Source organism: Ricinus communis, chromosome 5 (assembly GCF_019578655.1).
Source record: "Ricinus communis isolate WT05 ecotype wild-type chromosome 5, ASM1957865v1, whole genome shotgun sequence".
Classification (NCBI taxonomy): Eukaryota; Viridiplantae; Streptophyta; class Magnoliopsida; order Malpighiales; family Euphorbiaceae; genus Ricinus; species Ricinus communis.
Genome location: NC_063260.1, coordinates 25,025,829 through 25,049,420, shown reverse-complemented (window position 1 = coordinate 25,049,420; position 23,592 = coordinate 25,025,829). Strand labels below are relative to the sequence as shown.

Genomic DNA, 23,592 nt, shown 5'->3' with positions numbered 1-23,592 from the left:
AATAAATTTAAATATTTTAAATTAATATTTTGAGAAATAAATATAATCATAAAATAAATGTAATAAGTTATAAATAATTATGATGTATAAAAGCTATATGATAAAACAGTATTTAGCCTAGTTATTTATTTAGTAATTTCTTTATTTTATTTTAAAGTCTAATGAATGAGATGGTGATGCGTATTTTCTTTTAATTATTTAAACTAATGATACTACTGAAATTTCTTCTATCAACATAGGTTGAAATAAAGATAATGTTTTTTAATACATTCAATTTAAAAAAAATTTATAACAATGGTTATTATCATATTGATATGATGGTCAACTAACAATAACAATTGAAACTTATAAAGATGTAATAAATAAATACAAGATTCATACATAAGTAAAATGTTAAAGTAAATACTTATAAAAACTAGGCTAATATATTTAATCTAATGGTCATTATAATTAAATAGAAGGACTTGAAAATAAAATATAAACTAAAAGCTCATTTGAAATTCAAAATTTTTTATATAAGAAGATGATTGGTCCTCACTCTCTACTTATTGAAAAGCTTCTTAAATCTTAAAAAAAATAATGAAAATTAAAGCTAAAGTGTCTATGGAAGTTTGACACTCACAGACTTAAATAAATCTCATCTCATTTAATATTATTGATCCCACAATTTCGTAACCATTAAATTTACACAATTAATTCGGCCTGCCAGAATTAGGCTAGACCCGAAACTACAAAATATTACAACTGATACATCTACTATTTCAACTGTGGAAAATCTAAGAATTTACAAATTAACATACCAAATCAATTTACATCACCCGACGAGGAAGGAGTCAGATTATTAGATAAGAGTCGCGGAAAGACTAACAGTCACGGATCTGAGAAACAGTGAAAATAAGACTGTTAGTATCGAGAGTAAGTTAAAATCATACATCTAAAAACAGTTGCAATCACTTTAATAATACATTTATTTAATTTGAAATAAATACTAACAAACGTGTCATGTCATGCTTAAATTAAATAAAATAATTTCTTACACACTACGGGACGGAGTACTTCAGTAGAACCCTAAACCCAATACTAACATCTCAGTCAATCTCAACACTGACATCTCAACTAATCTCAGCTCTAACATCTCGACTCTCTCATTCCAACGGAACTTGCGCACAGAGATCGAAGCTCGACCAAGTTCCTTAACTCTAGTCCGGTCACTTAATGTCCGTTATCAGCCTTAGCCTTTCGGCTATTTTATTCCAATAAGACTGGCACCCGGAGAGTGAAGCTCGATCAGGGACCTTACCTCAAATCTGGTCACTTAGGTTTCCAAATAAGCCGGCGCCCAGAGAGCAATGCTCGACCAGGGACCTTTACTCCGGCAACCACACTCTACTAAGCCCATAAAGAGATGTTCGACTAGGGCAAGTCCTAATCTTTTCTTTTTAAATTTACCTATTTACACATTTCCATCACTCTCGGATTTATACCGGAACACTCATCAAACTCTTATGTTCTACTGTCGTCCCATCCTAAGTCATCATGCAATAATAAAATCAATGATAAAGAAAATGATATATAAATGAATAGTAATCAAAAGCATGATACACGTAAGCAGATTTATGACTTTAACTCACAGCTTTGGCAACCTCCTAGCTCTGCTTCGGTGCCTCGGTTGGAGCGAGCCGAACAAACAGATTATCTAATCACGGAAAACAATTTATCAAAACGCTGAAACAATTGACCATTAATCCTAGGTCTAGATTTCTAGGACTGACTGTCTAAGAATCTCGACTCAAAAGAATTCTACCAAAAATCCGGCAGAACTTCCCCTAAAATAGAGACATTTCCCCTCCGTAAAACGGATCCAGGACCTGCCAAAAAAACACTTCAAATATTTAACAATTAATACAACGGGAATCGGGTCCCCGAGACTTCACTAATTTCCCGACTCCGCCACACAGCACAAAAATCAAGACTACGGTAGGCACTCCAACAAACTATTATTTTTGACTCACAAATATCATCTAATAGACAACACAATTCAATAGACACATAATTAAATCAAAGGGCCAGAGAAAATTACCGAGACGCTTGATCGCTCGGTCGACTCGCTTCCAGCGGCCGGAGTTCGATCGACGATCCGAACTCACCATCGGACTCGAAACGACGCGCCGATGATGATCCCTACTTCCGATATTCCGATCCGACCCCTGATTATCCAGAGAGATTTGCGGACGATCTCGGCCGTCGATTTGCAAACGAAGTCCGATCGCTACGAAACTGGTGCCATTGCGAAGCTTGAGCTGAGGAGAGTCGGGATACGTCCTCCGATCATCCATCATCCACTGGAGCTCGCCGGAAAAGCTAGAAAACGCGGCTACCATCCACTTTCTCTCTCCACCGTTGTAATACCCCGAATTTTTATATGTTTAATAATGAATTATTTTTGCATATCGAATTAGTTTGATTTTTAAGGAGTTAATTAAATAAATTATTTGAGGAATAAATTATATTTTTTATTTTGGTTATTCAAATTTTCCCAAGAGCATATTTATATAAATAAAATTATATATTGGAAAATTATGGTAGAAATTGTAAGGGATGTTTTTATAAAAGAATTTTGGAAAAATTTGTATTATAATTGATTAGTAGTATTAAATTTTAAGTTGGAAATTGATTATTTAATTTAATTTAATTGTGTGTAGGATTTAATTGGAAATTTATTTTGGAATAAGTATTGACAGTATAATGTTATTTTTATGAGGGTTTAATGGAAATTTGTGAGCTTGGTATTTTTGTAAATAAATATGTCGGTCATGGGTATTTATGTAATTATATATTTTCAATAATTCGGATTTGGCCCAAATTAAATAGTTAGGGGCTTAATTGAAAGGCTAAAAAGAAGTTTAGGGGTCAAATTGGAATTCTGCGGGATTAAATTGTAAGTAATTAAGAAAGTTGAGGGACCAAGTTGTAATAAAGAAAAGTCCGGGGGCCTAATGTCGATATTGAAAGGAATGGAAGTCGAGGAAGAAGAAGAGAGGAAGAGATGTCGGGAGAGAGGAGAGGAGGAAGCCGGGCCGTCTGTCCGGTGGCCGTGAGGCGTCAGTGGAGCGGCAGCGGCCGCGAGGAGAGATGGTCGAAGCTTCCTTGCCGTCATGGTGTTTCCGGCGTCGGTGGTCAACGATCTTAGTGCCGATCGACTCCTCTCGGCCCTCGGCTTTGTTTTGGCGGCCGGTGTCGGCCGGTGGTGGTAAGCGGAAGATCCGGTGGAGAGAGAAAATGGAGGCAGCCGAGATTTTTGAGTTTTTCCGGTGAGCTCCGGCGAGCTATGGAAGATCAGAGGACGTATCCCGACTCTCCTCGGCTCGAGCTTGAAATGGCACTTAGGTTTACGTGGCGATCGGGCTTTGTTTGCGAATCGACGGTCGAGATCGTCTACAAATCTTTCCGGATGATCGGGTGTCAGATCAAAAAATCGGAAGGCGGGGATCGTCTTCAGCGTGTCGTTGTGAGTTCGATGGTGTGTTCGGATCGTCGATCGGACTCTGGCGGCCGGCCGATCGGCGTCTCGGTAATTTTCTTTGGCCCGTTAATTTTAGAAATTCTTGGTTTAATTGTGTCTATTGGATGGTATTGAGTATTTGATGATATTTGTGAGTCAAAATAATTGTCTGTCAGTTTACGCCTCGTATTTTGTCTTTGTGTGGCGGAGTCGGAAATAGTGAAGTTTGGGGACCCGACTCCGTTGTTTAAATTGTTGGATATTTGGAGTGTTTTGGTCTGGACCCGTTTTCACGGGGGGTAATGTTCGTGTTGTAAAGGAGGTTAGGATTTTCGGTAGAATTCTCACGAGTCGAGATTCTTAGGCAGTCGGAATCTAGACCTAGGATCTATTGTAATTGTTTCATCGTTTTGATAAATTATTTTCCGTGACTAGATTGTCGGTTCGGCTCGCTCTAGGAGCGGAGCTGAGCTAGAAGGTCGCCAAACCCTGTGAGTTAAAGTCACTTAATCGTTGCACTATTGCTAAGTCCGAATTTAATATGTTATTTTGAAAGTTTATGCATAATATGGTTATTAGTATCGCAACATAAATAATTTCAACTGGATTATTGAAGATAATATAAATATTATTATTAGTAATGTTATAATAATATCAAATATTATCGATTTTCCACATGAGTTGCATGATGTCTTACTTTAAAATTTTTAATCGTTATTTTGATATAGTTGAATGACTTCTTTAGACAATAATATTTATTAAATGTGGTGATTGCGATTTGGGAAATGTGGCTTGTAGAACATGCCACTTTGATGGGTTACATCGGGACGCGTCTGCCGGTAATGATCATGGACATGTAATAAGATATTTATGGGGTTGCCACGGTGAGCATGGCTCTGGACTGATTTGTGTAAATTAGGAGGTAAGGTCCCCAGTCGAGCATTGCTCTCGGTATGGCTTATTTGGATATTTAAGTGACCGGTGGAGGTAAGGTCCACTGGTCGAGCATTGCTCTCGGGGCATGATCTTATTGGATTAAGAGAGCCGAATGGCTACTAGATTTCTTATTTGGATACTTAAGTGACGGATTGGAGGTAAGGTCCCTGGTCGAGCATTGCTCTCGGGGCGCCCGATCTTATTGGATTAAGAGAGCCAAAATGGTTTGTTAGAATTTGGGGTTAGGGTTCTATTGAGCCACTCGTCCCGTAAAAGTAAATATATATTTTTATTTATTTATTTATTATGGTATTTGATTATAATGTGATTTGTATTTACGTGCATGGTTTGATATCTTTGATTTGAATAATCTATATTTCCGAGAAGAATGCAATAGTCCCCAGGATTATTTGATTTTAACTCACTCTTGAGATTGTGATCTCATTTTCTTTTTTTGAGTTCGTATTTAGTCCTCTCATGACTCTTATTGTGACTCCTTCATCATCGGGTGATGTATTTGATTTGGTATGTAAATTGGTAAATCTTAGATTCTCATGAGTAGTAATAGTAGATGTATCGGTTGTAAATTTTCCGAGTTTCCAGTCTCGCCTAGTTTTAAGTATTTATGTAGAATGTAAATACATTAAGATAAATTGTGGCTTTAACAATATTAATTTGAGATGAGATTTGTTTAAATCCGGTGAGTGTCGGGCTTACTACGGGTTTCGGTGGCCTTAAGCCTACCCATTCCCTAGTCGGTCACGGGCCCACAGGTGGGGTCGTGACAACCGCGAACTTCCATCTTCGGTCACCATTCACGAAAGGAAGCTCGTAGGAGTCGATCGCCCACTAGAATCGTGACTCTGCGCGAAATCGCCGACAAGGAAGTTGTTGCCTTCCTCCCATATGGTGTCAATGCACTTGCAGGCGGCCTCATGGTCCCGCCCCTCCTTTCCTCTTCTCCTTCGCACCTTCTCTCTCCCCGACCTCTTCTCTTTTTCTTTCTTCTCTATATCATCAAGTGGTCCCCGAACTTTTTTTCTTACCTTTTGGTCCCTCAACTTTTTAAATTATGACAATTTTACCATACAGAATTTTCAAATAACCCCTAAATTTTTCTTTAGCTTTTCAATTGAGCCCCTAACTATTTAATTTGGGCCAAATTAGAATTATTGAAAATACACAATTACATATATACCCTTGCTTTTAAATGTAAAATTACCAAAAAGCCTTTGCCGACATATTTAATTATAAAAATACCAAACATATAAATTTCCATTAAAATCCCATACTAATGAGATTATACCTTTAATCCTTATTCCAAAATAAATTTCCAATTTAGTCCTAACACAATTAAATTAGATAACTAATTTGCTAAATATTTTCCAACTTAAAATTAAATACCACTAGCTAATTAAAATACCAATTTCTCCAAGAAATTTCTGTTATAAAAACCTCCGTTACAAATTCTTCTATAATTCTCCAATATATAATTTTTATTTATATATATATACATTTGGGGAAAATTTAGAATGACTAAAAATATAATTTATTTCTCAAATAATTTACTTAATTAACTCCTTAAAAATCAAACTAATTGAGTATAGAAATAACTCCTTTATTTGTCTAATATTAAATTTCAAAATTGCGTTTAAATCATTCCAATTAAACCGAATAAAAATATAATTAAATTAATTTAAATAAAACTCATTTTTTAATCATTATTAATATTATCTTTATTAAAGAAAAAATTTCAATTATTACACAAAAGACTAATTAATCCCTCCTATGGACCCTGTATAATTCAGCCAAGCTTGTAAAAATAGCAGTCCGCGTATTTATAATTTTGAATCTCAGCAGCAGTAGTTCTATTTAAGCCATATTTGTTAATATTTAGCTTCATATTTTTTCTTTTTACCATATTATATATAAAAAATATATCATTAAATTTCTAAAAATAAATATGAACTTATCAAAATCTCTAATTAAAATTTTAAAAAATTAAACCATCATCCCTCTTGATTTGGATCAATTTGAGCTGCTAAGGGCTTTTCTAAATTTAATTAAAATATTATTTTTAAATTAGAATCGTCATTTAATAGACATATAAATTAAATATATCATTTATGTGAAGAAATTCTACCATTCAAGAGTGCTTATTATTTGAATTTAATGAATTTATTAGAAGAAAGAGAATAAAAATTGAATCGAATAAAATAATGCTTCATTCGATGCTATTAACCTGTCTGACAATTGATTAAATGGTAATCTTCAAGAGATTTTTCTCAATTTAATGATTTATAAATTCTGATGCTTTTGTTAATTTGTTGGATGGCTCTACTCGTGATGGTTTGGCTTTAATCTGCTGACAGAAACTTAAAAAGCATACTCATATTGCAGTTGCACATGGGCAACAAAAATATGCACTTGATATCTCTAAGAACACGTTGATTTGTACAAATTGCAGCCATGTTAGGACCTTCTCGTCGACTTGCTAAAGACGACTACAATGACCTTTCTTACAGTGACCATTTCTCGTAATAACATTGTACGCAACCTCGCAAGTCGAGGCGGGGAATTATTTGGAACACCATGAAGGGTTTTTTAGGAGCTTGAACTTGAGTGCTCCGCATGCCAAATAGCCCTGTTTGTATTAAGTTTCAACTCGGTACTTATTCTTTAATTGTAACACTTCCGTATCTATGCTTCAGTTTTTAGTTTCGGATCAAAGAAAAATTGCTCCACTTTTACTAATATGGCAGCCGGAGAAAGAATATTTTTGTCGACTGATACTTTAGATGCTACGATACCATTTCAGAAAATGTGTTAAAATTTGGCTACCAGTTTGAAATAATGTTCACTTTTACTCAAATATATTTTAGATAAATAAAATATCATTTAATGAATAATTAATAAAACTTGATATCTAATTTTTTATTTTAGATATTCTGAAATATTATAATATATATATTTTTATGTTCTTAAATAATATTACAGTAAAATTTGATTATATGATATGATTAAGAAATATATCACATTAGTTTTAATAAATAAATAACTAATGATATAATGTCATAGTAATTATATGATGAAATTGTTGAAAGATGATACAACAAGATGAAAAAATAAAATATTTTTCTAACAAATTAAATAAATTAGACCAGCTTATCAAAATAAAATGTAATAATAAGAAACACGTAACAAAAGAAAAAAAAAACACTATCATAAACAAAGATTAATTTATTGCTTGCATATAACGTATATATGTAATTTTGATAATTTCTAAAGCAATTTCTAGAAATTTAATAAAACTATATTTTTGCAAATGGTACCATACTGCATGCTAAACTTTTCTATTTAGCAACATATATATTTTAAGGAGATCGGAAAAAACACTGTAACAAATTGTTAACTTGATATCACATATATGGTTTCAGTAATACGTGTGCATAATTAACTTGAAGGATAATACTTCTTTCTTTTATAAGCAAATTTATAATATTGGCTTCACAGGAGGATGCAGAAGCTCTTATTATACAATATACTCACTCACTATATACTCTAAGCTCTTCCATGAAATCAAGTGCTCATGGACAAAATGTAACCCTGTAGTTAGTGCCGCTAGGACAAGTAAATGTACTGCTTGGATCATCCTGAGGGTAGCTATAAGCATCAGGGCACCTGTCCTTGAAGAACTTGGAGAAAGTAGTTGGGCCACAACTTCCTTGTCCGTTAGTGCAGCAATACTCATTGGTCTTAAAAACCGTACAAGGGTTGTTACAGCCTCCAGGAGCCTTCAACTCGGCAGGACACTGCCCATTAATATCCGCTGCACATCGAATTCCACGACAAGCTCCGGTGGTAGGACTAAAGTCCATTGGGATGTTGAACCCATCAACAAGGGAGATATCAATAAAATCATTGTTGTTGCCCGTATCTAATTTAAACTCAGCTAGGGTATTTGGTGGACTTCCCCAGCCTTGACAAACTAGCCCTCCCGTGCAATCACCTGTCTCACATCGACCCTGCCCATTGGCATCAAAGTTGCAATTAGTTCGGCCCCATATACGGGCCATATTAGTTCCCTGTGCCACATCAAAGGTCCAAGTCTGGCCTTGGTCTAAACGGCGACCACCACCGGGTGAGGCTGCTGCCCAAACAGTGTAGGTACATCGGTTCACAACGTCAAAGGTGGCAGCATGGGTTGAGGTGATGAATAACAGGGCAAGCGAAAGGATTGTTGGAAGGATATTGACGAGACTCATTTTGGGTTTAGTAGAAGTATCAAGTAGCACTCTTTGTATATTATGTTTTTGTGATGTTAGTGCCAATGGTTAAGGGTATTTATAGATGGGGAATGAACTTGGTTTGGCGTGTAAAAGGAGTCTTTCTTTTTTCCCCAATCAAGTATATCAGGAATTTGTTAAAAGAGTGAGGGCTATTTTGGAGTAACGTTTGATAAAATGGATTACGTGATGAACCGAAGTTTGATTAACAGGAAAATGTTGAGACTAGATACCGCTGCGTGGCTATAGTTTGGCATGACTTGACCAGTACAAGTCAAGAAATAGTTGTAAAATGCCACGTATCCCTGAAACAAGACTGTCTTAACTGCTAAGGATCATCAACGCTCCGGTGTTTGTTTTTTCATCCCATGGAAGTACATTATTGGTTTTTACTTGTAGCTGCCTCAGATTTCTTTTGTTTTTTCCCCCTGGACTGCAGTTTTTGCTGCCTTAAATAACACAATTGGCATGCATAATAAGGAAAAGAAAAAGAGGGAGAGAAGAAGAAGAAGGAGGAGGAGGAGGCAATCAAATGCTGATCACACTCTTATCTCGTTATTGCAATTTGCAAGTGTAAGACACGAGCATGATGAAAAAAGAGTTTACCATCTTATGAGGTCGTTAGGCTTGTATCAGAAAAGTCCACACTCTACGCTTTATTGATGACCCAAGGCCTAAAGGAAAAACAACATCCCTGTTTCATGTCAATGGACCGCCATAACAATTAGAACTTGTTTCATAATGCGTTAGAAATTTTCTTATTAAATCCCATTCGTTAGGGATAATATATTTGAAGATGCATGGTTTTAATATATAATTCTAGATAAAAAATAATTTTAAATGGTTTTCTCAATTTATCATTACTTATAACTTTTTAGTGATTATATAATTTACACCGATAAACTTACTCTAGTGATAGATGAATCAATTTAAATTAGATCTTTCTTTCTTCACTTATAACTCAAAAGAAAATATACACCTAACTCAACAAGAAATTGTTTAATCTGTTCAATTTTAATGAATAAAAAATAACTGATAGGCACCATATTTGAAATCTATTCAATATTTTATTCCGCAAATCATGCTCTTAGACTCTTATTCAAACCATGTTTATTAACTTTCCCACTCAGTGGTTGTGGCGAATTGGTATCTTGAACTTCCTCCTTTAAGTCCCCCTATGCCATAACTTCTTCTTTCACATTTTGATTGATATCGTCTGAATTCTCGTAGTAATTCAATAAAAATATTATGAAAAATTAGATGATCGAGCAACTTGCTTCTATATATATAAAAATGCATAAATTGCTAGTAATATTTAATTTCTTGATGTTAAGAATTTAAATTCAATAAGGATGAGCTTGTTTTTTTGGAATTCTGGAAGGCCCAATCACCAAATAATTAAAGAGAATAATGTCAAAAACTTGTATAATTTAATCACAACCTTTATAAGTTAGCAATGAAATGAAGAAGGGTTATTATGAGGCACAACTATTTTAGAAGGTGTGTCGGTGACCCAATAGCTAAGTAAAAACATCAGAAACGATATAATTAGGGTGAGACCGTGTGTTTATGTTTGACATATCTTTCGTATCATTCATGTATCTGTCCTAGTAGTAAGATCCGAGTTAGGCTTATTTAGCAGTCGTATCTCATGCAAGATTATTTGTATACATTGAATAATAGGGTCTGTCAGAAAACTACATTTCTTTTGTATGTTTGTAACTGCGCGTAGAATGTTCTGTCTAAAATTTATTTATTTTCTAATTTAAATTTTTTTTAATTCTAAGAATTTTGAAATATCGAAATACTGGATCATATTGGTTAGAAAAAAAATGTAACTAGTATCTCAATTTGGGAGCACATGGAATGGAAGACTAAATTCTGAAAATTTCCTCATCTATCTATTAAACCAGTTGGGCTCATTAAATGGACCTGTAGCCCACAATTTATACTCAAAGCCCTTCCAACATAATAGCTGTGGCCCAGTACAAGCGGTCACTGGCTTCTAGCGCAAGCTCAGACTAGACTATACTAAACAATCATGAATCTTCCAACGTAAGCTATCATAACCGTTTAAAACCAACCGAGTCGAAGCGGTTACACACGCACACTTTCGCTCCCAGAGGAGCTCGCTTCCCTGCTTCTTCTACTCTCACTCTCAACAAAAACCCTCACTTTCTTCTCAGATTTGAAATACCCATCAAACTATTTAGAAAAGATATACAGCTTTTAACCTCAGCTTTGCCTATGTTCATGTACATTGTATTTTTATCAGCTTTACAGTTATAGAGTTTTCACAGGGAGAAGTAAGCTTTTTAATTTCCTTTTCCTTCTTTCTCTTTTTTCCTTCTTAGGTTAGATTGGTTTTATGTATTTGATTTCAAGTTTCGTTCTTTTTATTTATTATTATGTTTGTTACCGGGAAAATCATGTACTAGTGAAATGAATTTCTGTTTGGATTATGAGAAAATGGAAAACAAAAAGAGCATATAATCACTTTAAAATTTGAATATAAATAATTTATTGTTTCAGGCTAGATAACGATGATGACGATGGAACTGAAGAAAGAGCCAGAGCAACAAGTCATAGATGCTTTACCTTACTCTGTTTATTTTGGCAATTGTGATGCAGCTTTGCCACGGTCAGTTTATCTTTTTAAGCCTGATCTTCTCACCTACAGTCCTTCCTAAATATAAAATTATACAGAGACGCCAAATTGATCATTTAGAAATAAGAATATGGACAAGGGTCCATCTTTTTGTTTTTTAACATCTGGTTTATAATGTATAGGCATTTCGTACAGTTAATGTGAGTTTTTGACTTCTCCTTTTAAAGGTCTGGATAAATTGTTCAAGAACTGTTTGTTTCAATGTTTGTATAGAAGGGAAGCTGGACCGGCTCGACAATCAACTAAAGGGCGCTGGACTGAATATGAGGTTAGTCGTTGTATAATCTTGTTCCAGTTCTATGCATAATAGTTCAGTTAGTGATTGCTGAGATTGGGAATATAGATTGATGATGATACAATCAGACAATCAGTTAGGGATTTGATGGGATCTTATTATGGCTACTTTAATGTACTTTCATACTTTGTATGTTAATAATTTAGGAAGAAACAAGGTGCAATGATAATTTGTGTTACACAATGATTTACTGTTTTCAACTTTCTTAACCTCAAGAACTTAATTGAATGCACAGGATTATCTTCTTACAGAAGCAGTTACAAAATTCAATGCGAGGAATTGGAGGAAAATAGGTGAGCATTCCTTAAATTCCTATCTTTTGTAGTATATCTTGTTAGTATCAATCCTAAGTCTTTTCACTTTCTCCTCAAGGTCATGCATGCTCATGGTTTGCTGAATAAAGTTTGCTGTGAACTTTATTGAATGTTAAATTGTCCATGCTGAACTAAATTATTCTTAAGGAATTCTTCTCAACTAGGATTTGTAGATAAGTTCACTATGAACAAATTGTTAACTTTTTTAGCTAACGATAGATGATTTGATTAACTTTTGTACCTTGCTCAGCTGAAAGCCTTCCTCAAAAGACAACTTCACAGTGCTTTACTCGCTGGAAGAGGGTTCTTAATCCTGCAATTGTCAAAGGAACGTGGACAAAGGAGGTGCAATTTATTCTTGCATGTTTTGCTTTTCATAATGTAATGGTGAGTTCATTTCATTTTTCCGCTATAGCTAATGTAGGATCATCCTCTATTTCTTTGTTGCCCCTTCAGGAGGATGAGTGTATTATAGAGTCAGTCAGAAAGTACGGTCCTCGGAAATGGTCTGTTGTTGCAAAGTCCTTGCCAGGTCGCTTAGGCAAGCAATGTAGAGAAAGGTAAATGGTAGAAATGCTTACTTAGTACTTCAAATCACTGTTAAACGTATAACTATGAACTTTATGAATTCCAGGTGGTTCAATCACTTAGACCCAGCTATAAGCAAAACTTCATGGACAGAAGACGAGGAGTTGGCTCTTATTCATTACCATGAATTATATGGAAACAAATGGGCTGAGATTGCAAGGTTTTTGCCTGGGAGGTATGCAATGTACACTAAATCTCTTAACACAATCCTTACTGTTTAATCTTACTGGAATATCCTTGAACACTTGATCCTTACTACTCATCATCTGTATATATGATTGCACCTTTGAAAAATTCAGTTGAGGGTTGCGACGTGGTATATTTAATACATTTTTTATACTCTCCCAAGCCTAGCATAATTCGAATGGATCTGTGCCTTTCTCTTGCGGTTTAATATTCTTGCATCTTTTGGAAATTAACAGGGCTGAAAATGCAATTAAAAATCACTGGAATTGCTTAATGAAGAAGAAGTTTGATTCAATTTTACCCCATGCTTATGCAATGGATCGATGCACATCTGGTTCTATCAATTTCTGCAGTTGTGCAGTAAAACCCAACAGCATGATGGTAAAGGAAGAAAGACAGATCCCTGATGGAACAGTATCTGTCCATGGAAGAATGGGGTTGGAGTGTAGTGCTAATGCTATTGGCAGAGGCCGTGTAACCATTGGACCTAAAAGAATGGACTGTAAACATGATATTGTGCTTAGCTCATTATCACCCTCTGATATTAAACTTCCCTTTGATGGACCTACATCAACTAGATTACGTAGCAGAGCTCTTGAAGCTGTTCTTCCTTTTAATTCCAATTCAGTCAAGTCCCCTAACGGGCTCAGAAGTTATGAGTTGGGCATTTTTCCTTCAGAATTCAGCAATAAAATGGAAATCTCATATACAAATACTTCAACTTCTGGAATTGGAAAGGACAGCAATATACTTGGAAAGGAAAACCAAGTGCAGAAAATGCAGAGGCCACAAGTGGACGCAAGCAAGCACTGTCTGCATCAGCAATCAGTGCAGCTGAAGGATTATGCAAATGTTCCAGTTTCTTGTTCGACTCCTCGCAACCTTGTCAAATGCACCAGCCCTGAATCAATATTGAGGAGTTCGGCAAGGACCTTTAAAAATACCCCTTCCATCATAAGAAAACGAGCTTACAGAAAGACTGGTGTCGACAACCCTTCTGATGTTATCTGCACACCTTCATTAAAATTCTCATGTTCAAACAGTAAAGACGTCAATACTGCTGACATTCCAGAGGCTAACCAGGGATTTCTTTCTCTCTTTTGCAAAGCTGGTTCTTCTATTGCTGTTAAATCTCTTAGAAGACAGCTGGACTATGCATTTGATTCGGAGAAGGATGCAGCCAGCAGTGAATGAGGCAGCTCAGTTCCTGCAAGTGCTTCTCTAAATGTGGAGTTTTTTTTTTTTTCTTACCTTAAAATGATTAGAGTCGGTAAATTGTTCACATTTTTCACATTCATTTCAGCACCTTAAGAGTTCTCACATATGAGCTATTGTTGTCAGTTATGATTGTAAATGTAAAAAATGTAATTGTCATTATGCAAAGCGAATCTTTTTCTAGAGACATCTGTTTGCAGAATTGATGTTTGTTGCAATTTTAGGTTTTCAATCAGAATTAATGTCTGATGTGCCTGTTCAAACTGTTGATTCTGACATGTTTATTAGTTCCTCAATCAATGGCCATTGAGTACACTAACTTTACCTTTTCCCTCACAGGGCTATTTAACTGATGAATCTTTTTTTTTTTCTTTCCTAAACAACTCAATGTTTAATTATCTCTTAGGCTCTCGCTACTAAAATTGAACCTGAAAAATGATAAACTAAAACTAGGAAGTAAGTCTATTTACCACTGGGACTAATCCTTGTGATTATGTCGCTATTAGATGCACATGCCAATTGGAGCAGAGATCACATCAATGGGTGAAAGGAGAGTTGCAACCTAAATCTATTTGGGGCAATGTAATAAAAAAGGAGTATTATCACAGTTTTATCCTTTATGTATGGTCCAAGGAAAAACGATGGATCTCGAAATCATGTAGTATACATGTATTTTTAATATTTTTCCTTTAATTCATTCTTTTAGGAACCGAGAGCATCTGTCTGCTTACAAATAGAAAGGTTCGTCTGCAATCTTTATTTGCCAGTTAACCTGTTTGTAGACAGCAAATCTGCAGTATTGCGATGGTTGAACCTCTTGTATGATCTCTGGTTTTAAAATGCCTTTTATTATTTGAGACAAGTACATATGTGGATTTGATTTGATGAGATGACTAAAGATTAAGATTGTTAATTATTAGAGATGCTGAAATTAGAAACCCACAATCAAATATAGAAAGCAATTAAAATATCGCAAGACATTAATACAGGGACCCATTATTAATATTAGATTCCCTTTCACATTACTATAAGATCACATGTTGTGTAGGCATGGAGCAGTAACCATGAAGCCTGCTTTCCATACCCATCGCTCCATCCATCAAAAAGGGAACATCTTTGACAACTACGTAGTAGGGCTGTCTGTCAATTTTCTTTCTTTGCATTCACGCGCAAATTTGCCAGTTAAAATTCTCCTGTAATTCCCTAACGACACTTCTGCTGTATTACTATTACGCTTCTTGTTAACGATGAAAATGATGATCAGCCACAAGGGTATTCCTAGTCTGGAGAGTCGGTGGATTTACTTCCCGATCTACATTTAATTTCAAAAATAAAATAGAAATGATGATGGGTTGAATGAAGTGACTTCATTTCATATTCCTTTTAGAGTTTTTTTTTTTTTAAATAAAAAATAAAGAAAAGGATGATTCTCTTGCATTATGTATGCTGAGTGCTAATTACAGTTAATTAGATCTTGTTCAAATTCTACTCATAATAACATTATCTATTCTTCTTCTGTTTTCAAATCTAAAGAAATCTTATTAAAAGAAACTCTTAACACTATGAATTAAGGTAATATCTGGTTCCGTTTGCACAAGAAAGTTTCAAGCTTCATGCTACTAATTTGTTTTTGAATAACTCTCCTCAAAAAAAGAAAAATGAAATAAGTTTTTGAATAATTTCAATTTCGAAGCTTTTTGACTGTTTATGTTTTGCCGGTGCAACTTACCTGGCTGTCAATCGTCTGTCATGGTGGTTTAGGGTTTCCAAGTCTGTTAAGGAGAGTGCTACTCAATCGCTTAGAATAGGCAAGTGAATTTAGTTAAAGAAAACAGTAAAAAGGGCGCCAAAAAAAACAACCTGTAACCTACTGTAACATAAAAACGAACAAGCTGCCTTTTTTTTGAAATGCTTATCCGGATCAAAAAAATCTCCTTGATTTGCTCAAAGTCCAATTTTTTCTTTCCCTTATATAAACACTTTCCCTTTTCTTCTCTCCCATTAATTCATTGTTTTTTTGTTCGTGGGTCTCATTCTCTCTCTCTTAAGAAAAGCATTCTTTTATATTTTTTAAGCTCTAATTTAGAGTGATTCTGTATTTTTGTTTCTTGCATATTGGGTTCTTTTAATGATGGCTGAGCAAACAATTCTTGTGACTGGTGGGGCTGGGTTCATTGGCAGTCATACTGTAGTGCAGCTACTAAAAGAGGGTTTTAGGGTTTCAATCATTGACAATCTTGATAATTCCGTAATTGAAGCTGTTGATAGGGTCAGGGAATTGGTGGGTCCTGAGCTTTCTCAGAAACTTGAATTCAATCTGGTATGTTAACCCATTCTTGATCCGACTTCATCCTCAGAAACTTCTTTGAATTTAATTTTACAGGAAGAAAATAAAAAGAGGAATGGCATATTTGAATCTTGAAGTTGGAAGGTGTTTTGGGTTCTGTAATATGAGTGATTTTGATTTACTAAACAAGTAGTAATATAAGGTTAAATTAAGTGGAGATCTTCTGTTGCTGCGGTTTGTATTATCAAGATTCATTGATTTACTCATTTCTTTCCTCTGAAATAGTTGTTTCAATGTGTTTGCAGGGTGATCTTAGAAACAAGGATGATTTGGAGAAGCTGTTTTCTCAAACTAAGTGAGTTAATTTGGGACCACTTCTTGGTTTTTGATAATTTTTAAATTAACGATCTTCATTTTCTTTCTTTTCTTTCTCTGTTAAAGATGTGTAGTAAAACCTTGGGCTACATTTTTAGAGCCAACACTATCTATCACCTTTGTTAGAGATCCTTTTTTTTTCATCTTTGGAACTGACTCTAATATTTACATAATGACAGATTTGATGCGGTAATCCACTTTGCTGGCCTAAAGGCAGTTGGTGAGAGTGTTACAAATCCTCGTCGTTATTTCGATAACAATTTGATTGGCACTATCAACTTGTATGAAATCATGGCAAAATATAACTGTAAGAAGGTAAGTCAATGTCTCTTTTGAATTTTTAGAGGTTACATCTGATTATTGATACTAATCAATCGCAAGTGTAAAGAATCTAGTACTGCTGATTAACATTCAATGGACAAGCTTTATGTTATGTGTTTATGTTTCTGCAATTTCTGGGTTCTGAACATCTGAAACCTAAATCCATGATGCTAGAAAGAACTATATATTCAGTGGTATCACTCTTAGTATTTGCCAAGTATAATAATTTGGCAGTCGAGAGTTGGCTTTATTTCAATCAGCTCGTAATTGCTCTTTTTAATGTCACAATCCTAGGCTAGTACTAAGAGTCGAGACTTCAGATTTGGCTTGCTAACATAATTATTTACTTAAATTACAATGCCAATGTCTTATTCAGCTGGAACATCATCTTAACATTTTACAGGTCCACACATTGCTGCTTGTGTGGTTTGGCTTAATTTTGTCAAAAACCATTCTTCGTATTATAGGCTTCTGTCTTAAAGACTAAACCTTTCTTTAATTCCAGGAGACAGTTTGTAATTAATTATCTAGACACTGTCCTTAAAATAGCTATGACTTGTCTATTGTTAGCAGATAATCCTCATTGCCTTTCCCATTATCAACATAACGGTCTTTAACTTGTCTTTTATGCTGGGGCCAAAAATAGATGGTATTCTCATCATCTGCAACTGTTTATGGCCAACCGGAGAAAATTCCATGTGTCGAAGACTTCCAGTTAATGGCTATGAATCCTTATGGACGTACCAAGGTATATATATATATATATATATATATTTTTTTTTTCTTTTTTGCTAAATTTTTACTTGTACCAATACTATGATGGATGCTCGAGCTTGGATTAAGCTGATTATTCCTTCCAATTAAGATTCTGAACTTTGTCTTTTTAGCTTTTCCTTGAAGAAATTGCTCGAGATATTCAGAAGGCAGAGCCAGAATGGCAAATCATTTTATTGAGGTACTTCAATCCAGTGGGAGCTCATGAGAGTGGTAAACTTGGTGAAGATCCCAAAGGCATCCCAAACAATCTTATGCCATACATACAACAAGTGGCTGTTGGCAGATTGCCTGAACTAAATGTATATGGTCATGATTATCCCACGGAGGACAGTACTGCGGTATGTGTTCTTTTATAATGTTCGCACCAAATACATTAAATTGTGTTTGGTTAAAATCCATAAAATTTATAAAATTCATTTCAATTCTAAAATTTATGTTTCAATGAAATAAAAGTTCTACATAACCAAATTTATATGGAATTGGTTGTAGCTAAACTAAGTTCCACATTAGTAAGTTAACATATTCTATAACACCAACATATCTCTCTCAACTTAATAATTTCCATTTCATTTTATTTTCTCTCATGCTTTTTTTCAAATGAAATGAATTTTTTTATGAATTTCAATCAAATATAGCACTAGCAAAATCCATCTAATACTTCTATTTAATGCGGATTTTGGATTTCATCCTTTTCTTGTACTTGTCAATGTTCTGAATTTTCCACATGGTTCTCAAATAAACAGATCCGAGATTACATCCATGTGATGGACTTAGCAGATGGTCATATTGCTGCTCTTCGGAAACTTCTTACAGCTGAAAATATAGGTAAGCGTTCTACTTATTCTTTTACTTGAGAGATCAACTTGCATCAACATCTTACTGGGTTTCAGCTCTTACAGTAAACAATGGCAACTCAGGTCTTTTTCACTTGTTTTGAACGAAAACATCACCTCATGGATCAGTCAAGATGCATTTAGTTTCGGACTTTTGGCATTTCTTCTCAAGTATGTCTCTTGTTTTTAGGTTGCATAGCCTACAACTTGGGTACAGGACGTGGAACATCTGTGCTTCAAATGGTTGCCGCATTTGAAAAAGCTTGTGGCAAGGTCATTATTCTTTCTTTTTTACTTGGTTATTCGTGTATGAATGAAGCACAACTTAGTATCTGATAAGGAAAAAAAAAATTCAGAAAATTCCTTACAAGCTGTGTCCAAGAAGAGCTGGAGATGCTACTGCTGTTTATGCTTCCACGGAGAAAGCTGAGAGAGAACTAGGCTGGAAGTATGTCCTCAACCCATCTTCTTTCACTAATTATTGAAATTTTCAGCGTGGCTTATAAATTTTGTTTTCTTTACATGAGATGAATCTGTTGAAGTCCTTATAAAGCTATTCTGATGACATTTTCAGGGCAAAATATGGTATCGAGGAGATGTGCAGAGATCAATGGAACTGGGCAAGCAAAAATCCATGGGGTTACCAGCCAAAGCCTTGAAATCTTTCATGCATATCTTTGTAAACTACACATTATTTTGTCCTATTACTAGAGAGTTATAATAATTACTGAGAGGGTTATAATAACAACAGAAAAAGGAAAAAAAAAAAAAAAAAAACTATTATACTTTTCATGACACGTTCTTCCTCCACTATGATTTTCGTTTACCATTTGCCAAAGTCGGGCCATAATTGAAACTTTTTTCTTCTGGGCTAACAAAGATAATTGTTTCCAAAGTGATGTCTTTGCTGATCTATGTTGAATATATTCTGTTAATTGTTATAAGCTCTCTTCTGGTCTTCTCTATCAAACAAAACCACAAACCCTACCTTGTGAGCGAACATTATCATTCTATATGCCATTCTTGTTGGTTAATTGGGAATTCAAGAAACTGTAACCAGCGCACCTATGCTAATACTACAAGATACAAGGAAGGAAGTCTTTCAATTTAAGTTGGTATATGTATATATCCCAATTATCATTGGGGAGACTGCAAATAAGCATTAGATATTTTTTAATCTCTTGATGCTGATTATATAGTTTCTTTCAACAAGTGTGTGATTCTTTATCAAGCAGAGATCAGAATTGACTCACCTTCCCTTTATTTTTAAATTGAGCAGTTTCCAGGTTACAATCTTATCTGTTACACAAGAATTAGCTAATCTTAGGTCACTGTTTGTCTTTTGTTTCTTTTCAATCTTACATGGCTCAACATAAGTGGACTTTTTTTGATCTTATACGATAAAAGTAAGAGTCCAATCTGGCCCCTGAATTTCTTTAAAACGTCACATTAGTCTTTTAACCTTTTTTTGGGCTAACCTTTTCTTTCACTCTTCCACCTCTAAAAAAATAAAAATAATTTAATAATAACTTGTTTAAGCTGCAATTTTTCCGTTCTAAGACCATCAAAAGCCAAACACCAATTAATACCAGCGCTACTACCAAAATCAAAATCATTACTCTTAAAATTAGGATCGCAGTATCAAATAGAATTTAATAAAAAAAAAAAAGAACATGAATACACAAAAGAATCAAGCTTTTACTCTTCTCTATAAGCTTTAAACTAAAATCAATTCATCTAAATCAGGTTTGTTTATGGACGGTTGAATAAGCTCTTTTCATGCATGGAAATCTTCTTAATTTGGCCTTGATGCTTGTTGCTTGGGTGATCATTTACTTCGGAGAATTAGGAAGGCCATAAATTATCTTGTTTTTCACAGAAACAGATGACTTCCTTGTCAAGTCATCTCCTTAATCATGGGTAAAATGGTAGAATTTATAAACCCAGAAAAGCAAAGAAAGAAAGAAAATAATGGAAGGGGAAGTGACGGTAAAGGAAAAATATTTACACAGTAGTTTTTGTTGAAGAGTTTGAAAGAACTACAATCACTTGTTTTATTAGATGAAAATTAGGAGTTTAAATAAGAAAAAATAATAAACTACTCAATCTCCTAAGAATAAGCTAGCTTCCTAAAGACTAGCTATATTCCTAAGGACTTGGTCAGTTAGTTAACATCTCTTGACCAAGCACAATATTATTATCTATTCCTAACAAACCCTCCCTTAAGCTAATTGTGGGATATAAAGTTAGCTTAAACATCTTGTCTTTGAATTCCAAAAGACTTCTGAACTTGAGGAATGCCTCTGTTGGCAGAGGTTTTGTCATCAAATCTGCAACTTAATACTTGGTTCCACAAAACTCAACCTTAATTACTCCATTTGCAACCAACTCTCTTAGAAAGTAGAAACGAACATCAATATGCCGGCTTCTCCCTTGTAACACTGGATTCTTTGTTAGCTTTATCGTGGAGCTATTATCACAATATATCACAGTGCCTTCATTATGACTACTTCCAAGCTGTTCTGTAATTCTTCTAAGCCACACAGCTTGGCTTGAACATCCTGCGGTACTGTAACAATAGTTTTTCTTGGATAACCAGGAAACTATCCCTCCCCCAAGCATGAACACATAACCTGACGTGCTTCTTCTATCATCCAAGTTTCCTGCATAGTCACTATCTGTATAACAATTAAACCAGAGGCAGTTCCCTTATACATGATACCATAGTCCAGTGTTCCCTTGATGTACCTCATGATTATCTTGGCAGCTTGTAAATGCAAATTGGTTGGCTTACTCATGAAACGACTGATGATACTGACCACATATGCTAAGTCTGGTCGTGTATATGTTAAATACATCAAGCTTCCAACCATTTGTTTGAAGGCTGTCTCACATGTAACAGCTCCTGCTTCATCTTTATGCAATTTTGTCCCTGGCACCATTAGTGTCTTTACTGTTTGACAATTCTCCATTCCAAACTTCTCCAATATTTCCTTTGCATACTTCTTCTGACACATAAAGTTGCCATGAAAAGTTTGAGAAACTTCTATGCCAAGGAAGTACTTCATCAGTCCCATATCAGTCATCTCAAAAGTGCTCATCATGGATATCTTGAAATCTTCAAGCATTACTGCACTGTCATTTGTATAGATTAAATCATCAACATACACACTTACAATAAGTAGATTTCCTGCCTTGTTCCACTTAGTAAAGAGTGTTTGTTCACTTTGACACTTTTCAAAGCCTTCTTCATTGAAATGTCTTTCAATTCTACTAAACCAAGCTCTGGGTGCTTGTTTTAGTTTGTAGAGAGCTTTATGTAGTTTGAGTACTTTCATTTCTGAACCTCTTCTTCTGAAACCTTGTGGCTGCTCTACATAAACATCCTTTTCAAGTTTTCCATGAAGGAAGGCTGACTTGACATCTAGTTGCAGTATTTTCCATTTTCTTTGTGCTGCTAATGCCACGATTGTCCTTACTGTCTCCATTCGAGCAACTGGTGCGTATACTTCACCATAATCAATGCCATACTTCTGTGAGTAACCTTTCGCTACAAGTCTTGCCTTATGCTTCTCTAATGCTCCGTTTGCGTCGACCTTTGTCTTATAGATCCACTTGACTCCGATGACATTTGTATTGCTTGGTAACTCAACAAGAGTCCATGTGTTATTCTTCTCAATGGACTCGATTTCTTTCTTCATTGCTGCGATCCAGTGCTTCTCCTTAATAGCTTCTTCAAAAAAGGATGGATCGTTGTTCATAACCATCATCACCAAGCCATGCAGGACTACGTGAAATAGTATTAACTTCGTAGTCACCAAGCCATGCAGGACTACGTGAAACAGTATTAACTTCGTAGTCACCAAGCCATGTTGGACTACGTGAAACCCTACCACTTTGAGTTTGACTACGTGAAACCCTACCACCACTTTGAGTTTGAGCAATAGTTGGTCTATCTTTACTTTGAAGAACATCATCAGTTGATAATGTGTCAGTCTACTCCTGTATGCTTCCTCCATTATCGGTTGATGTTGTACCAGCCTGCTCTTGTATGCTTCCTCCAGTCTGTGTCTCGACATTTTCAACTGGAACAACATCTTCAATATCTTCCCTCCCTTACTCTGAAATTTCTTCAAACACTTCTTCATAAAAAACATCATTGTTTTCCCAGTTGAGTTGCATTAAGTCCTCCATTGTGTGAGTTGTTGTCCAGTCCCATTGTTTGTCTTCATCAAAGACAACATCTTTGCTTACAATAACATTGTTAGTAAGAGAATCAAGCAGTGTATATCCCTTCGATTCATCATTAAACCCAAGAAATACACATTTTCTGCTCCTATCATCAAGCTTTGTTCTTCTCTCCTTTGGCACATGAGCATATGCCAGACAACCAAAGACCTTGAAATGTGCAACTGATGGAACTCGTCCTGTCCAAGCTTGTTCTGGCGTCATTTCTGTTAAGGCTGCATTTGGACATCTGTTGAGAATATGGTTGATCCATCTCACAGCAACTGCCCACAACTCCTTTGGCATTCCTTTTTCAGACATGATGGAGCGCACCATATTCATCAATGTGCGATTCTTACGCTCAGCAACTTCGTTTTGCTGAGGAGAGTATGCTATGGTGAGCTGGCGTTTCATGCCATGTTCTTCGCAGAAGGTTTTGAAATCTACTGAGTTGAATTCACCACCTCGATCAGTCCTTAAGCACTTCACAGCTTGACTTGTTTCCTTTTCTACCATGCGTACAAAACATTTGAAGAAGTGAAGAGTCTCTGATTTTTCAGCTAAGAAATAAACCCATGTCTTCCTACTAAAATCATCAATAATGCACAAAACATATCTTTTGCCACTAAGACTTACTGGTTGAATAGGGCCACATAGATCTGCAAAAATAAGCTCTAAAACTTGAGTGGCACGCCAAGTGCTTTTCTGTGGAAATGGCAGACGATGATGTTTGCCAAGCAAACAATCTTTGCAAATTGTAGTGGTCTTTTCTAATGCTGGTA

General features: G+C 35.2%; 3 protein-coding genes across 3 annotated transcripts; 2 read left to right on the top strand and 1 right to left on the bottom strand.

Annotated features, from left to right (window-relative positions):
- Window positions 1–7,891: 7,891 nt before the first annotated feature.
- LOC8265449 (thaumatin-like protein 1) lies at window positions 7,892–8,765 on the bottom strand. The gene has a single exon (XM_002509702.4). The coding sequence runs from the start codon at window positions 8,701–8,703 to the stop codon at window positions 8,026–8,028; it is 678 nt and encodes a 225-aa protein (XP_002509748.1). The 5' UTR covers window positions 8,704–8,765; the 3' UTR covers window positions 7,892–8,025.
- Window positions 8,766–10,780: 2,015 nt separating this feature from the next.
- On the top strand, window positions 10,781–14,179 carry LOC8265448 (transcription factor MYB3R-2). Its single transcript, XM_002509701.4, has 8 exons — window positions 10,781–11,030; window positions 11,257–11,365; window positions 11,606–11,660; window positions 11,923–11,980; window positions 12,252–12,346; window positions 12,458–12,561; window positions 12,636–12,764; window positions 13,012–14,179. Exons 2-8 carry the CDS (start codon window positions 11,268–11,270, stop codon window positions 13,967–13,969), a joined length of 1,497 nt encoding a protein of 498 aa, XP_002509747.2. The 5' UTR covers window positions 10,781–11,030; window positions 11,257–11,267; the 3' UTR covers window positions 13,970–14,179.
- Window positions 14,180–15,638: 1,459 nt separating this feature from the next.
- On the top strand, window positions 15,639–19,478 carry LOC8265447 (bifunctional UDP-glucose 4-epimerase and UDP-xylose 4-epimerase 1). Its single transcript, XM_048374916.1, has 9 exons — window positions 15,639–16,310; window positions 16,583–16,632; window positions 16,832–16,967; window positions 17,620–17,721; window positions 17,861–18,088; window positions 18,494–18,575; window positions 18,774–18,856; window positions 18,940–19,031; window positions 19,158–19,478. The coding sequence occupies exons 1-9, from the start codon at window positions 16,119–16,121 to the stop codon at window positions 19,240–19,242; spliced, it is 1,050 nt and encodes a 349-aa protein (XP_048230873.1). The 5' UTR covers window positions 15,639–16,118; the 3' UTR covers window positions 19,243–19,478.
- The last annotated feature ends 4,114 nt before the right edge of the window (window positions 19,479–23,592 follow it).